At 42.7% G+C, this 17,139-nt stretch overlaps 1 protein-coding gene across 1 annotated transcript in view; it reads left to right on the forward strand.

Annotated features, from left to right (window-relative positions):
* The window catches only part of LOC142296283 (dihydroxyacetone phosphate acyltransferase-like), a 318,344-nt gene that overhangs the window by 39,366 nt on the left and 261,839 nt on the right, over positions 1–17,139 (forward strand). Inside the window, 2 exon segments of the mRNA XM_075339690.1 lie at positions 7,766–7,957; positions 15,344–15,520. Coding sequence (XP_075195805.1) covers positions 7,766–7,957; positions 15,344–15,520 — 369 coding nt within the window.

Here is a 17,139-nt window from a genome sequence, read left to right on the forward strand (position 1 = left end):
GCAAGGCACAGGGGGTGGTTTACATGTACAGTCCTCCCTAAAATGCATCCGCATGATAATTTATGTGAGGCATATGAAAAGGTAGATTGCCTGTGGATAGAGATAAGTGGAGAGCGAAAAAACAAAAAAATACTTTTAGGGGTGTATTATGTCTGCAAATATAATGGAAGCAGCAGAAAATATCCTCATAAAGCAAAAACCTGAGGCAGGAAATTTGGTAAAAGTAATTATTATAGTAGAAGTCAACTACCCTGTTATAAATTGAACAGCAGAAACTTGCAGGCCCAGCCAAGGAAACAGGCTTTTGACAATAATGAAAGACAGTTATCCAGAGTCGTACACAGAAATAATGAGGCCCAATGGTAGAAGTCCTACTTGGGCCCCCGCACAAAAAATAAATTAATATTCAGTGGCCAGAAGAGCATGTCTTACAACTTTGCAGCGCTTACAAAGTTATTTTCCTACTTCAAAGCCCCTTAGTGGTCACACGCAGTAAGGCTAGGGCCCCACTTTGCGTTCTCCTACTTGCAGTTCTAATCGCACGTTTTGGGCTTAATTGATTTGACCAAAGTTGCCTTTTTCAGAAATTTAGCGCTGAAAACGCATGCGTATTTACCGTGTTTTAGTTACGTTTTCAGCGCTCTTTACCAGCTTTTCCACCTGCGTTTTGATAGATGCGTTTTGAACATCATGACACTGCTAAATAAAGTTTAAATAGTCAAACTCAATGAAAAAATTGGAAAAAAGAAACCAATCTATATTTTTGTGAAAAATAATGAAAATAGATTAATTTAATGAAATTATAGCGGTAATATGATATTTAATGGAAAAATTCCAATAATTTATTCAAAATCTTATTTTTAATTGTCGGACTCTGTGTGTGTGTGTAAAGGGACATATGAAATCATTATTTTCATGTCCAAAAAGCATGCGTTTTTGAAGTCCAAAACGCATGTTTTCTGCACTGGAAAAGCAGGTAAAACGCAGAAATTTGCTGGAATCTGGTTTTTGCAACTTCTCATTGACTTCAATGTTAGCAAAACACACCTAAAATGGCAAAAATAATTGACAAGTTGCTTCTTTGAATGCATGGTTTTTGCCACAAAATATGCAAATTAAATGCAGCGTTTTAAAACGCAAAGTGGGGTCTAGAAATCCCCATATTCCATATACTTTGCTGGGAAATCAAAACGCATGCCTTTTGGCATGAAAAAGGTACTTCTCAAAACAGACCTATAAAGCACCAAAAACGCAGGTAGAAACGCAAAGTGTGGCCCTAGCCTAAAGATAATCTGTCAGCAGGGTTTTGCTATCTGAGAACAGCATGCTGAAGGGGTTAAAACATAGAATTCAGAAATGTGTCTTGTATCACGGTACATGGTGCTAATTGCTTGCAATGATTGTTTTAGCAGCAGCAGTATCATTCCTCAGACTACATAAGCTGCATCAGCCTGTGAGTCCTAGACTGAAACTCTCCCTTCTGTGATAAGCAGCTCACTGTCTATAGATATTGTACATAGACAGCCTGGTATTGGGATTAGCTTTCTCAGCTCTAATGCATAACTTTTTTATTTTGGTGTCAACATAGCTGTATGTGGGATGAGATGTGCTTTTGAAGGAAACCATTAATTTTACCATATAGTTGGAAAAAAATTCCAAGTGTGGTGAAATTGCAAAAAAAGTGCAATTCCACAATTGTTTTTATTTTTAGTTTTTTTATTCCTCATGTTCATGGTATGATGTAAGTGACCTGGCATTATGATTTCCCAGGTCAGTACGAGTTTGTAGATGCCAAACATGTATAGTTTTGTTTTTGTTTGTTTTTTTATTTCATTGGTGAAAAAAAACATCAATAATGTGTTAAAAAAAATTGCACTTTTGTTGCCATTTTCCAAGATTGGTAACTTTTTCACTTTTCTGGATTTGGGTCTGTGTGATGGCTTATTTTTTGCACCCAGAGCTGGCGTTTTTCAAATATTATTTTTGGGTACATGCAATGTTTTGATTGCCTCTTATTGCATTTTATTGCATACATAATTCTGATGTTTTCATTTTTTTCCGTTACACTGTTTACAGATCAGATTTATTTATTTTATATTTGATAGATCGGTCATTTCCGAACGTGGTGATACCAAACGTATTTATTTAAAAAAAAAGTTTTTTATTCTTTTATTTTCAATGTGACAGAAGGGGGGTGATTTGAAATGATGACTTTCTAGGAACGCTGGAACGCAGCCAGCAGTCAGATAGATCGTCATGACAGACTTAGGAATCATCAGCTGACCTCTGGCTGTCATGACAACTCATCGGCATATCGCGATCACTTCGCAGGGCTGCCAACAGGAGTGGCGCGCGTTAAATCCCTCTTCAGAGATTGACAGTGGGATTTAATTAGTTAACAGCGTTGGCCAGATCTCTCATCTGCATGCCAAATGATCAGATTTTTGACATGTGCAGGGAAACGTGCAAGCTCTGCGTGCGAGCCACACCAAATGGAGGGATGATACCAGTACTTCATAATTAAATACTAGAAAATGTCCATGAAAGTAAACATTATGAATGTAAAGATGCATGTAAAATAATAATACACATGTAGAAAACCCCAGAGAAACCTGTATGGTGACCCATGGAAGGTTTGCAAACCACTAAGATGAATGAAAAACCGGAGGAAAAAATGGGATATATTGCAAACACTTTGGAGATTTATTAAGGTGAATAAAAGAAGGTAAAAAGGTACAAATCACGTGTAAGATAGAGATCGATTACAAAAGGTATCACAAAGGCGACACACTAATGGCACAACATCATATGAACAAAAAGTAGTAAAAAATCCATAAATAGTGACATATCAGTAACATAGCAGTCAGTAACAATTGTAAACAATCAGACATAGTCACTAAAGGAAATTACATACCAAGTAACACCCTTTGTTCAAAAGGTTATAGCAGAATAAAGTGCCAGAAATGCAAGTCAAGGGGTACAGGGTCCCCCCTACATGTGAGTGGTAACGCACGTTTCACGTATTTTGAGTATCGCGCTTCATCAGAACAGGGACCATTTTTTCCTCCAGTCTTTCAGTACATCATATGCATGAAGATGTTAAGTTACCCCTTTTATGGCCCCCATAAAGTATGATGCCAACAAAAGTGCCCCCAAAACATATTATGATACCCCCACAGTGAATTCCTACACAATACCCTCTAAATGCACAGTTTGATGCCCCTACAAAAGTATCACCTCCATCAGATCCCCCTTAATAGATGACCTCAAATCTGATCTAATTATTTTACACGGAACCTGTAAGGCCCCTGGGCACCCACATCCACGAGCAGTTCTGGGTGCATATTGCTAATCCCTGCCTAACTATCCCTGTATCTAGTAGCATACATAAACAGATCTTTGGAAAAATTATTTCTAAATATTGTTTATGAGATGCTAATGAAGGCTTTGACTAGTAACAGGGGCATTAGTTCCCTGATTAGTCTGCCAACTTAGCATATTATCATGCCCCTGTGGGCGTGATAACATTCTTTATAATGCCCAGCGTTAACTGTGTTGTACACCTCAGCATTGAGCATCTGTGACACCGGGTGTATGCACCCCGACTCCAGAGAGGCTCACTGCGCATGATCAGAAGTCGCCACATTTCCAGTCATGTGCACTAGGCATCTCTGAAGCCGGAACGCATACACTCGGCTTCAGAGTAGTGCACATGATCAAAAGTGTGGACAACTTCCGAGCATGCATAGTAGGCCACTCTGAAGCTGGGGTGCATATATCAGAGACCTCAGTGCTGAGAGATATAACCGCTTCACGGCTTTGTATAAAGATGCAGATGATGCTGGGGATTGTAAAGCATATTATCACACCCACAGGGGCGTGATAACATGCTAAATGGGTAGACTAATTGGGGAACTAATGTCCCTGAAACTAGTCACAGCCCTAATTAAAATCTCATAAACTGTCTTTAGAAATACTTTTTTTTAAAGATTTGTTTATGTTTGCTACTATATGATGGGACAGTTAGGCAGGTATTATAGATATGTGCACAGAACTGCTTATGGTTCTGGGTGCCCAGGGGACCTGACAGGTTCCCTTTAAAGGGAAGGTGCCATAAAAAAAAATAGCATTTCATAACTGAAAAAAATATAAATTATTGTTTTAATGTTTAAATATTATCATTAATGGAGCAAAATATGAAGGAATAATTTAAAAATTTTGTGTTCCACTTTTAAACACTAGGGGGAACAGCTGTTGAAAACCAAGTGTAAAACTATCCTGGAATACAACTACAGTAAAAGTGGGTGGAATCTGCTCTCCTCTGTGTGATGTCACCTCCCCCTCCCCTTTTGGGTGTTTCCAAAAGGATAAGGGTGGCTGAAAATTAGGGACCTTGTGCAGAGCCATTTTGGTGGTGACTACAAACTGATCCTGAACTGTGGAAAGTGTCACCAAGGACGGCTGGCATAGTGCTCCTTCCTATAATGTGCCCTATATACTTTGCCTCCATAATACTGTGTTCCCAGTGCTCTTTGTGCCTCCAATGCTCTCTGTGCCTCTTCAGCATCCCCCAGCGCTCTTTGTGCCCCTCCAGCCTCCCCCGGAGGACTCTATGCCCCTGCAGAATCCTCAAGTGCTTTCTGTGCCCCTGCATCATCCCCCAGTGCTCTGTGTGCCCCTGCAGTGTCCTCCAGTGCTCTCTGTGCCCCTGCAGCTCCCCCATTGAACTCTATGCCCCTGCAGCATCCCGCAGTGCTCTCTATGCTCCTGCAGCATCCCCCAGTGATCTGTGCCCCTGCTGCATCCCCCAGTGCTCTCTGTACCTCTGCTGCATCCCCCAGTGCTCTCTGTGCCCCTTCAGCATCCCACAGTGCTCTGTGCCCCTGCAGCGTCCCTAAATGCTCTGTGCCCCTTGCATTCCCTAGTGTTCTTCGTTCTCCCTGTGCTGACTACAGAGCACTGACTGGAGGAACTGCTGGCAGCGGGGGTCTGAGGTGGGTACTGGCAGCAGTCAGCAGCAATATGCAGTGTGAGCTTAAGCTCCGACGTGAGTACATGCTGCGGCGAGCGGTGATAACAGCCAGCCTTCTCCTGTCAGCCTGGTGTCTCTCGGCAGCTCTTCCTGACAGCGCACAGAGTGCGCTGGAAGAAGAACTCCGAGGTGAGTACCATGTTTTTCCAAAAATAATACCTCCCCCAAAAATAAGCCCTAGCAGGGATTTTCAGCATTTTCAGAGCAAGGCTTAAAGGCCTACTCCAAAAATAAGCCCAAGTCACGGGTCAATAATGTAGTGTCCATGCAGCTGAAAAAGTTAAGGATACTGCAGGACACTTCATTATAGATAGCGGACACCCCGCAGTCATCATCAGTGGAGGACAGCATGCAGTATAGCTGCTGGGAGTGCCTACAGGAGGACCTGGGAGCCACGCAGACGTCCGGATCTGGTAAGTATGAGTCTCCTGGGAAGTGGGGATTTGCTTTTTTGGGGAGGTAAACTTACCCCCAACCATGTTTCTCCAAGAATAAGACCTACTCCAAAAATAAGCCCTAGTGCTTTTTTGAGGGGCAAAAAAAGTATAAGACAGTGTCTTATTTTAAAAAAAAAAATGGTACATGCTGCGGCGAGCGGTGATTACAACCTATCTATAATACAATACCAGGCACAAGCTGGAGATCACCGCTGGCCACCATGCTCAGGGGGAAAGTGGAATGCACAATATATACTGTGGGCTCCACAAAGATGGCGCTGATCTCTCCCTTTGCTGTGATCTGAACAGCCCAATTGGTGTGTTTTGGTCACAGCAGAAAGCAGACACAGTGTAAGAGATAGGATCGGATGCCGACTATCAGCCCTTATGCACAGGGGCCATTGTATTTGCGTCAGCAAATCCAAGATGGCAGACCCTAGTGTTTGAGTAAAAATTGAAGCAAATAACAACTAATAAACAATTTTTAATTTTGAATTAAAAATAATTGATTCCATAATCTATTATTAATACAAAAATTAAAAAACGCGGAACATTCCCTTTTAGGCTAGAAAATAATCTTTCTACACTAACTTGGGTTGGTGGCAAAGTGATAAACACATGGTCAACATCTCTAACAAGTTCAGGGTATAAAGGAATTGCCTCATGCACAGTCAGTTTTGATGAATGGTTGAACTCTTCTACTTCTTTGAGTCAAAGTGAGAATATTTTGCTGAAATCTGGTAAATCTGTTTGCTATGGGAGTGGTATTTTTTTTTCCTGCGGCAACACTTATCCTGCTCCATGTCATCCAAATACTTTTCAAAATTAAACTAATCTGATGAGGCTGAAGATATGGCAGCAGTAGCACTGGCATAACCCAAGTCATCTTGTTCTTAGCTGTCCTGTCTCCACTCATTATAACTGCTACCTCTGGCAGAGCTTCTCTTCTTTTACTAATCTGTTGATCATCCAGCAATATATGATGACTTTGCTCAATGTAATCAGCTGCCAGAAGAATTTTATTTTCTAATAGCAGTGTCTCCCTCCATTTAATTGAAGCTGCTATACCATCTGCGATTAAACCTTCTTTTTGGGACAGGCAACACAGTAAGGCCTTCCACTCCATTATGAAAATGCTGGGAGTTAAATCCTCAGTTTGTAATTTTTTAGTCACTGTAAATGGGTGATTAAGCAATTCCTTCAATTCAGCCAAATGTGTCCATTGACCTTCCTTTAGGGTTACCTGAGGGTTGGCCATGTCTACAAGAAAGGGTTTCAGCCCAAGCAGTCGCATATTCATTAAATATGTCTTGCCCCAGTAAGTGGCTTGATCGACAATTGCCTCTTTTCCAGCACGTCTCTTCAAGATGGATTCAATTTTAGGAGTTCTGGCAGCAATAACCAATTTCCTCAGTTTGCCAATCAGAGTTCCACCATATCCCTCTTACAGACGATCTCTTACTGCCAGATGCAGCATGTGCACACCACAGCGCATTTGATGAATAGGAAAGAGATGTGAAGCAGCTTCAACAAAATCATCTAATTCTAAAGTATCATTTTGCTGTACTTCTGCAGTAATATCTATTTGTTCCTCAGGAACTGGACTGTGGCTCCATCTCAAACATACTGATTTGGAAGTTTTCGTCTAGCTGCTGTTCACCTTCAGTATTCTCATTCATCAGTTTAATTGTACTTACTGTATGTTTGAAGCATTGTCAGTTACAATAGCAATAACCTGTTCTAGCAGTTCTGAGATGAGTGCAGGCGTTCTTTACTTCCCAGTGTGTTTTTCACTACTTATCATGTATATAAAGTGCAGCACAGATTCATCTCAACTAAAAGCTGAGATCCTTTGATCAGGAATAGAACATACATTTATAGGACATTTCATTACTTTCAAAAAATTCCTATAAAAAAATATTCAGCACATTCTGCATTGAACTACTGTACCCAATTTATTATATATTTTAGGATTCAGAGTCGGTCCATTTTATACCGACTCCACCAAAATGGACTCCGACTCCAGAGTGCCAATGGGACTATAACTAATAGATATAGCTGTTCCATACATAGGAAGAAGGTAGCACTTCAAAGTAGATGCAAACATTTTCTGTACCCCAGTAGTGAATATATACTATAGGTGACTATAGTTGTGCATCAATACAGTAGTGTAGTATCTGATAAACGTGTCATAGAGGTGAAGCTTGACTCATGAGATATGGTAAGCACTTCTAGTGGTCTGTCTTTTAATGGTCTGTCTTTGTCTTGTGGTTATTGATCTTTCAAATCTTTGCAGCAGAAGGAAATAACAGGAAACACAAAAGAAGTGTTTGAAGACATTCTGGAAGAACGACGCATTTCAAGTGACCTACGATATGCTATGAAGAGTTTTACACCAGTTATTTATAAGAATCTTACTCCATGTACTGCAAGTGCCCTTAAGTCCATTGTTATGGATTCTGACAATCTGCGGCAGGTCATTAAGCAGGTGGGCAGTTTTACATTAGAACCATGTGTGTACCTTTGTCTCGCATAGAGATCACAGTGCAAAATTTCCCATGCCCTTAAAAAATGAACATTGAACAGTAATTGTTTGCTATGGAGAACAAGTCAATTTTTCATTTACAGTTTTATGATTGTTTCCCTCTGAGAAGTATCTTAGTAGTTAATACACCATATTAGAATAGTGAGGCTGAAGATATAAGGTGAACTACATGTAGAATCAAAACTATTCTGTGCTAGAAATAATACTTTAAAAACACTGCTTCAAACCTGTACAAAATAAGAAAACGCATTAATTAATGCAGCAAAAGTACAATAACAAAAGAAGATCGTTCTTATATAGTTTGGTGCAGACACCTACAGAAAATGTGCAAATAAAAAGAAACAAAAAAATGCCGCATTTAGGCTCCTCCTGAGAGATGTGTTGGCAAAATACAAGCTAAAGTTTCACTCACATTAGTATACAGCTTTGGATGCGAGATGCCAATGACACCCGGCTGAAGGTCTGCTGCGAGTGTAAGGGTACCTTCACACTTTAGCGATGCAGCAGCGATCCGACCAGCGATCTGACCTGGTCAGGATCGCTGCTGCATCGCTACATGGTCGCTGGTGAGCTGTCAAACAGGCAGATCTCACCAGCGACCAGTGACCAGCCCCCAGCCAGCAGCGACGTGCAAGCGACGCTGCGCTTGCACGGAGCCGGCGTCTGGAAGCTGCGGACACTGGTAACTAAGGTAAACATCGGGTATGGTTACCCGATGTTTACCTTAGTTACCAGCGCACACCGCTTAGCGTGTGCAGGGAGCAGGAGCCGGCACTGGCAGCGTGAGAGCTGCGGAGGCTGGTAACGAAAGTAAATATCGGGTAACCACCTTGGTTACCCGATGTTTACCTTGGTTACAGCTTACCGCAGGCTGTCAGACGCCGGCTCCTGCTCCCTGCACATTCAGGATTGTTGCTCTCTCGCTGTCACACACAGCGATCTGTGCTTATCAGCGGGAGAGCAACAATAAAAAAACGATCCAGCACTGTGTGTAACGAGCAGTGATCTCACAGCAGGGGCCAGATCGCTGCTCAGTGTCACACACAGCGAGATCGCTAATGAGGTCACAAAAAAACGTGACTCAGCAGAGATCTCGCTGTGTGTGAAGTACCCCTAAGCCAAGTGTCATTATACTGCTATCCGATTTCCTTTCATGTGAGATTTGGAGCACAGGTGCGGAAAAGATTAATCTCTCTATCTCCTCCATTGTCTGTCTGTGCGTATATAGCATTGCTCTTGAATGTCATCAGTGCAGTCCGATGTCTACACGCCCCCATAGACTTGTAGGGTGCGCATGATTTGAGACCCACTACTAAACGCAGCATGTTGCAATTTTTTTTTCTTATGACAATGCGGCATGAGGAAAAACTTGCAGATAAATATTGCTGTATTGTTTAACATTGCACATGAACCAATGTTTTATCAGCTTGCACTGGTCCACATTAAACGCAAGTGGAATTGGGATCTCTGCCCCTATAACATACTGCTGTCAGATTAATTTTGCTAATTACTAGAGGCTTTTGAAAATAATTACAAAGCAGGACTTTAGAAATCAGTACTGCCTGATTCCGTAAACGCACCGGTCCTGTTTCCACAATATTTAGGGGTTCACAGCCTACTTTGTGGTGTCCAGATCAGCCACATTCATACGTTGCTAGTGGCTTTTGTAAATAATTACAAAGCAGGACTCTACCATTTTGTGCTGCCTGGTACAAAATACTCCCAATACGTACGTTCTCCACAATATTTTTGGGGTCAAAGCTTGCTTGACTAAAGGGGGCTTTACACGCTACGACATCTCTAATGCGAACTCGTTGGGGTCACGGAATTGGTGACGCACATCCGGCCGCATTGGCGATGCCGTTGCGTGTGACACCTATGAGTGATTTTGCATCGTTGCAAAAACGTGCAAAATCGCTCATCGGTGACATGGGGGTCCATTCTCAAAAATCGTTACTGCAGCAGTAACGAGGTTGTTCCTCGTTCCTGCGGCAGCACACATCGCTCCTTGTGACGCCGCAGAAACGAGGAAGCTCTCCTTACCTGCCTCCCGGCCACAATGCGGAAGGAAGGAGGTGGGCGGGATGTTCGTCCCGCTCATCTCCGCCCCTCTGCTTCTATTGGGCGGCGGTTCAGTGACGCAGCTGTGACGTCGCAGTGACGCTGACCGAACCGCCCCTTAGAAAGGAGGTGGTTCGCCGGTCACAGCGACGACGCCGGGCAGGTAAGTATGTGTGACATGTCTGGGCGATGTTGTGCGGCACGGGCAGCGATTTGCCCGTGTCTTACAACAGATGGGGGCGGGTACCCACGCTAGCGATATCGGTACCGATATCGCAACTTGTAAATTAGCCTTTAGGTTATCAAGATCTGCAAATATGTCAGCAACACCCAAAATGACAAAAAAGGCAGTTGTTAAGGGACAGGGACATGGTCGTGGTGTTGTCAGTGGTGGGCGACAAGGCACTGAGTCTGTGTCAGGTCAGAAGAAGCTTGATGCATTCACTATGTTCCTTGCCAATTTTCCCGGTCTGGAACGTAAACGTGTGTGGAAGCTAGAAGAGTGAGAGCAGATTCTGCTTGGATGGCAGACAAGGCCTCTTCACATTTGTCAAGCAGCAACCAATTTTCCACGACCACACAGTCTACTGTGGATACACAGAAGGATGGCCTATCCAATCCTCAAGACATATAGACATATAACCCCAAGCTTGGCCACTCTGAGGATCTATTTTGTACGTATTCTGATTGACTGCGGTCTCTCGCCGTGCAAAATTGAAGAGGGACCTACGGCCAGAAGAAAGCCACTTTAAGAAACATGATTTACTGTCCCCAGAGGTGGAGGCTAATGATGATGATACATAGTTGCCATCAGGTCAACCTACAATCTCAAGTGAGAAGGTAGATGAGATGGAAGATGAGGTGGTCTATAATGAATCCACTGATCCAACCTGGACCATTGACATGCATAGCCAGCACAGCAACACAGAGGAAGACTGATATGCAGCACCAACACAGGCACAAAGGGGTAGTGGTTTGCATAGAGTGAGAACTGAATCAACTGTTCCCAAGAACACCCCCACTGTGGTCCTAGTCAGTGCAAGGGGGCGTTCAGCAGCTGTCTGGAATATTTTTCTGAAAGTCTTTCACAGAAAAACATTGTAATCTGTAGCATCTGCCATACTAAGTTGAGCAGTGGCCAGGACAAAGGCAACCTGAGCACCAGCAGTATGCGGAACAACATGGCAGCCAAGCACCCCAGTAGGTGGGCATAACACCAGGGTACCAAATTTGTGTCTGCTGGTCAAACCATTGCCATGTCGCTTGTGCTACGTCCTTCACAATCTGCTGTCCAGGAACCAGGCGTTCATACATCCTGCCCACAAGGTGCAATTGCACAGACACAGCAAACATCAACAATATCCACTTCCTTGTCCCAGGGAAGGTTCCAGTTGTCCGTGCCTGAGATCTTGGAAAGGAAACGTAAATACCCAGCCACGCACCCACAGACACAAAACCTAAACTCGCACAGTGTCAAATTGCTAGCCGTGAAGATGTTGACATTTAGGCTTTGTGGGAACACAGTGTTTCTGTAATCTCCTGGCTGTGGCTGCCCCATGATACAGTGTTCCCAGCCGCCATTATTTTGCCCATTGTGCCGTTCACGTTTTACACAAGTTCTTGTTAAAAAATCTCAACCATGTAACCTGGTGGTGGCTTTAAAGGTCAGCAAGCTGGTACATGTGCTATGCATGACTCACGTGCTGAAGCTTGTTGTTCAGAAATTTATGAAAACATACCCTGACTTGCCATACCTACTTGAGAAGGTGCTCTGTATTAGTGCCCATGTCCGCTATTCCTCTACCGCTTTTGCTGGTCTTACAGCACTGCAAAATCACTTTATTTTGCCAAGTCACCGACTCATGTGCGACCTGCCTGAGAAGGTGGAACTCTACATTCTATATGTTGGCTTCAACATGCCTGTCAGACTGAGAGCCAGCCACCACACATAACAACTGTTGAGTGGGTGTGGATCGCTGACATTTGTGAGGTTCTTGAGAACTTTCAGTACTGCACCAAGCTCGTGAGCGGTGATCAGATTATTATCAGCTTAACCAATCCGCTGCTGTGTCTGTTGAAACAATCACTGCATAATCTCAAAGAGGAAGATTTGAGTGCCCAGCATATGTGGCTATGGAGCCAGATTTCCTAATGGGTGATACTACCCAGTGCAGCCAATATTCTGAGGCAAAATTGGGTGATAATGAGGAGGATGAAGAGGATCAGGAAGAAGAAGAGTTGTTATTCTGTGCTACTCAGAGGACTCCCAGTGCTACACAGGGGACTTTCAACCCCAGCTTCATGTCTGTCCAGCATAGATGGGCTGGAGAGGAAGAGGTGGAGGAGGAGAGGTGGAGGAGGAGGAGGAGGCAAATCAGCGTGAGGAGAAGATGGGTATTCTTCAGCTTGGTGGGGACACAGAACCTTTGCCTGTTTGCAGCTTGGGCCACATGGCAAAGTTCATGTGTAAGTGTCTTTGGCAAGACCCTTGCATGATACACATTTTATACAACAACCTATACTGGTTGGCCACCTTTTTGGAGCCACGGTACAAGGAGAAATTTTCTTCTCTCATTTTGGAGTCACCAAAGGGTTGCACAATGGAATCCTTCAAGAGGGTCATTGTAGATCAGTTGATGCAAACAACACCCACAGACAACGCTGAGTTACCGACTCTTTTTAACACCAAGGAATAATTTGGAGAGACACTAACACCAGATCCAACAGAGGTGTGGGAAAATGTGTTCACACTGGGATATTTTCAATAAACCAGGACATCAGCAGGGGCTATCTGTGCTCGTAACAATGTCAAGGAGGGAGAAGTTGCATAACATGGTCAAGGGTTACTTAAGTGACCATACCTGCATCCTTTCTGATACTTCAGTTCCCTTTAATTATTAGGTGTCCAAACTGAACACTTGGCCAAACCTCTCCTTATACACCTAGGAAGTGCTGGTGTGATGTCAGAGCGTGTTTTCAGTTCTGCTGGGGCAATTATCACTGATAGGTGCTGACGCCTATTCACAGAAAATGCAGACAGGCTTACTCTGATTAAATTCAACAAAAACTGAACTTCTCCACAGTTTCCTATCCCTCCAGCAAAGAGCAAGCCAAACTAAATTCCCAAAATGTTCATTTTGACTACGGCTGTTAACGTCCACCCCTTCCCATATAAAGCCGTTTCCTTCCTGCGTCAACTATGACTCAGGCCATAGGGCTAATTTTTGTAAATACTATGCACATTGTGCAGTGGCGGACAAACCAGGACAGAACTCCTACTCCAGCCTAACTAATATTTGTCATTGGAGGCCCTTGTAATGGGGACTTTCTGCGTCAACCATGACTCAGCCCACAGGGCTAATTTTTTTAAACAATGCACATCCGTGTGACAACTGCATCCTTTCCATTCTGTATATGGTCCTTTTTATATCTGTGAGTCTTCAGGTTTTGTTTTTTTTGCTGATTGTTAAAAAAACAAAAGAGTTACATACAGTCAAAAGCTAGAAAAAAGCTGGGTAGATAGATAGACAGCTAGATGGATGGATAGATAGATAGAAAGATATATATATAATGTCCCACTCCCCTGCATTTTGTAATCTTGCACATTTTAGTGCTTTTCATGTGGCACTAAAGGGTGTTTAGTTTTGTTTTTAGCCACAAATTAATTATATTCCCCCCAAAAAATGATGTGGGTCCCCCCTATTTTTTGTACACAGCTGAGGTGAAACAGACAGCTGCAGACTGTAGACCACGGCTGGCAGCTCTACCTTGGCTGGTAATCCAAGACAGAGGGCAACCCACGTTGTTATTTTAAAATAAATTAAATAAATAATTAATTAAAAAAAAAAAAAACATGGGCTCCCCCAAATTGGATCACCAGCCAAGGTAAAGCGGACTGCTGTGGTCTGGTATTCTCAGACTACGGAAGTCCACTGGTATTGGAAACCCCCCCTTCCTAAAAATAGCAGGCTGCAGCCGCCCCAGAAGTGGTACATCCATTAGATGCGCCAATCCTGGCGCTTCGCCCCAGCTCTTCCCATTGCCGTGGTGCGATGGAAAATGGGATAATATATAGGGTTGATACCAGCTGTGTAATGTCACCCGGCATCAAGCTCTGGCATTAGTCATGTCACGGCATCTATCAGATGCCTGAAATCACTGACCCAGTCAGTAATAAAAAGTAGACAACAAAAAAAAAATTATTTGAAATATTACTCCCCAAAATATTCCCTCTTTCACCAATTTATTGAAAAAAAAAAAAAAATCATGGTCCAGCGTAATCCAATAAGGGGGTCCCTCGATGATCCATACTATACTCACTGTCCCAGTCAATGAGAACAGAATGTTCCCCTTTGGCTGGGAGAGCAAAGCAGTGACCTGAGGTAACATCATTAGGTCAGGCCAGGTAACTGCAGGGCATAATGAACGCCAACGTCATGAGGTTAGCTGAGTTCATTACCTGCAGTGATGAACTCCTCTGAACTCATGACGTCAGCACTTGTCACTGAGTTCCATGGCCACCGCATTCTCACGTGAACTGTCCCCTGAGCCCGTGACATCACCGCTAGTCACAGTCTTGGGCCGCCCGCAAGACTTCATGTGAGAACGTGGCGTCATGGAAGTCAGTGACAAGCGCTGACGTCATGAGTTCAGCGGAGATCATCACAGCAGGTAATGATCTGAGCTAACCTCCTGATGTCGATGCTTGTCATCCCGCAGCTGCTCGCACACTGCTGTGTGAGTCATTGCGGGGCTGACCATAACAGTGCGACATAGACTTCAGGAGCACAGATAGACTGAAGCCACATGGAAGTTCTTCCTTGTGGCTTCAGGGGATCTCAGAAACCATATGTGAGTAAAAAATGCATGCATGCATATTCTCCAGGCTCTCCTTATTCAGTTTCATCACTTTCCATCCATTTCAGACTTTTCCTCAGACCCCCAGACCTCTTTGTTGAGTCCAGCAGAAAATTACTTGCATTTCCCATTGACTTGCATTGTACTCGCTATTCTAATGAATACACGAATATTACAAAGTACTCGTTACGAGTATTGCAAATACGAATATTGCAGTATTCGCTCATCTCTAGCTGCAACACGTATCTCCAGGATACATGTACCACAGGATGAGAAGCACTTGGATAGTTGGGGCTTTAGGCTGATTTACCCCTTTTTCAGTATGATTCATAAAGCTCTCACAGACTGCATGTTCATTAACATTAGCTAATATCATTTTTCCTTTCATGTCTTGGATGGTGTGGTCTTCAGATAAGTCTGGAATCTGGTGAACCATTTAATGTCGTTAGAAAAAAATCTGTTCAGATCCTTGATGAAATGAGCCATAATTTAAAACTGGGAGCTATCAGACTGTTTGCCCTCGGCTTGAGTAAAATCTTCAAAAGGCTTTACCAAAAAGTGTTTGTCAACCAGGAAGGCATGCAGCGGGTAAGTGACATTGCAGCTTAATATTTAAGCCATTTAATCCTGTTAATCCATAATTGGTCAACATTAACTCTCTAGCAGTCAGCTAAACAATTGATAAACAGGTAGACCGTGAATTTGTTAGTATAGATGCTGCTTAATTTGTTCTTTTTTAGCGTATATGCATAAAGAGTTTTTTTGAGGCAGTCATAAAAGTTATGAGCACACGTCTTTTTGTTAGGCGGATCCTGTATAGTTACCATGGCTGGGTACTGCACATCTTCCATCCATTAAAATTAGAAGGGGTGGACGTGCAATGTCCAGCTGAAGCTACTATACAGTTGGCTCTGCAATTGAGCTCTTCTGACCGTTGTTGACAAATGGAATGTCCTGGACAACGCCCTTTAACTGGGAATACTATAAGACATCTGTTATTTTTTGTGACTATTCTAGGTCAATTAATTTGTTTTTTAGGCTCATTGTATAAGACATACATAGAACTATATTATATGTTCATATACACATACATATAAACCCTCCAACCACAGTCTACATTTTTGGACTTTAATCCCTACCTATAAAATTCTATATGTACAAAAGAGGGCACTGAAAATGCAAATTGGATAAATATCTGGAAAAAAAAATCCCGAGCAGTTTGGTTATGTGTTAGATGTGGACGAGGACCTAACCCCCTGGATGATAGTTTCCTGAAAAGTCCTCATGGACGAAACATGTCGGGACACATGAAGGGTCATTGTAGGGGTTCCGTTTAGTAGAACCAGTTGTGGACCATCCTTGTAAGGACAGAAGCTTATGAGTGACCGTAAAGCTTGTAGTTTTCCCCAGGATTTAGTAGGGTCAGTCTTGTGATGGATACTCGAGGACCCCGCTTGATGGATATTATCCGTGTGCCTTGGCTCATATAAATTTGAAGAGATTACCCAATCTCCTTTAAAGAAATATACTTAATTTGACTGGTGTTACCACAATACTGACCACTGTCACTGTTCTAAGGGGAAACCTTTTCTCCTTGCAGAGACCTGACAAAGCAGTCTGGCTGGCAGTGAGGGGTCTTATAGCTGCAATGCTCCTCTATGGCAGTCCGACTGGTTTGTCAGTCTCCGCAATGAGAATAGTTTTCCCCTTAGAGCCCACTATATCATTCAGAGGGGCCCTGTCACTGTGGAATTTACCATTTTAGTATATTGTATTTTTCTCTCTTTCCTTTTCTTTATATTGGATGACTACTGTCTATCATTTAAGATACAAATAACACATCGTTTTTGTTTACGGTTTGTTGTGGGGTTTTTTCTTCAGGAAAACTAAATGTATTAATGTTTGGTGGCTTCTTAGGTTGGTTTGAGTAACCGAGAAATTGAGCATAACAATAGGTTACATTGTCTTCTGATAGATATAAGCATAGAATATTTATTCTCCTAGGAGCTTTATGGTATATATCGTGTCCATAAGGGACGTTGAACTTTTATGAATTATCTATTAAAAGGTAATTTTTAGTCATTTGCTTAATTTTTGAACCTTGAGTGACACTATCTGTATTTTTCAGTCTCTGTGCTGTAGAATTTAGGGATAAATATCTGGACAAATTTACCCCTAGCCCCTATGGCACAAAAAAACGAATGCCT

The sequence above is a fragment of the Anomaloglossus baeobatrachus genome, chromosome 3 (genome assembly GCF_048569485.1).
Source record: "Anomaloglossus baeobatrachus isolate aAnoBae1 chromosome 3, aAnoBae1.hap1, whole genome shotgun sequence".
Taxonomy (NCBI): Eukaryota; Metazoa; Chordata; class Amphibia; order Anura; family Aromobatidae; genus Anomaloglossus; species Anomaloglossus baeobatrachus.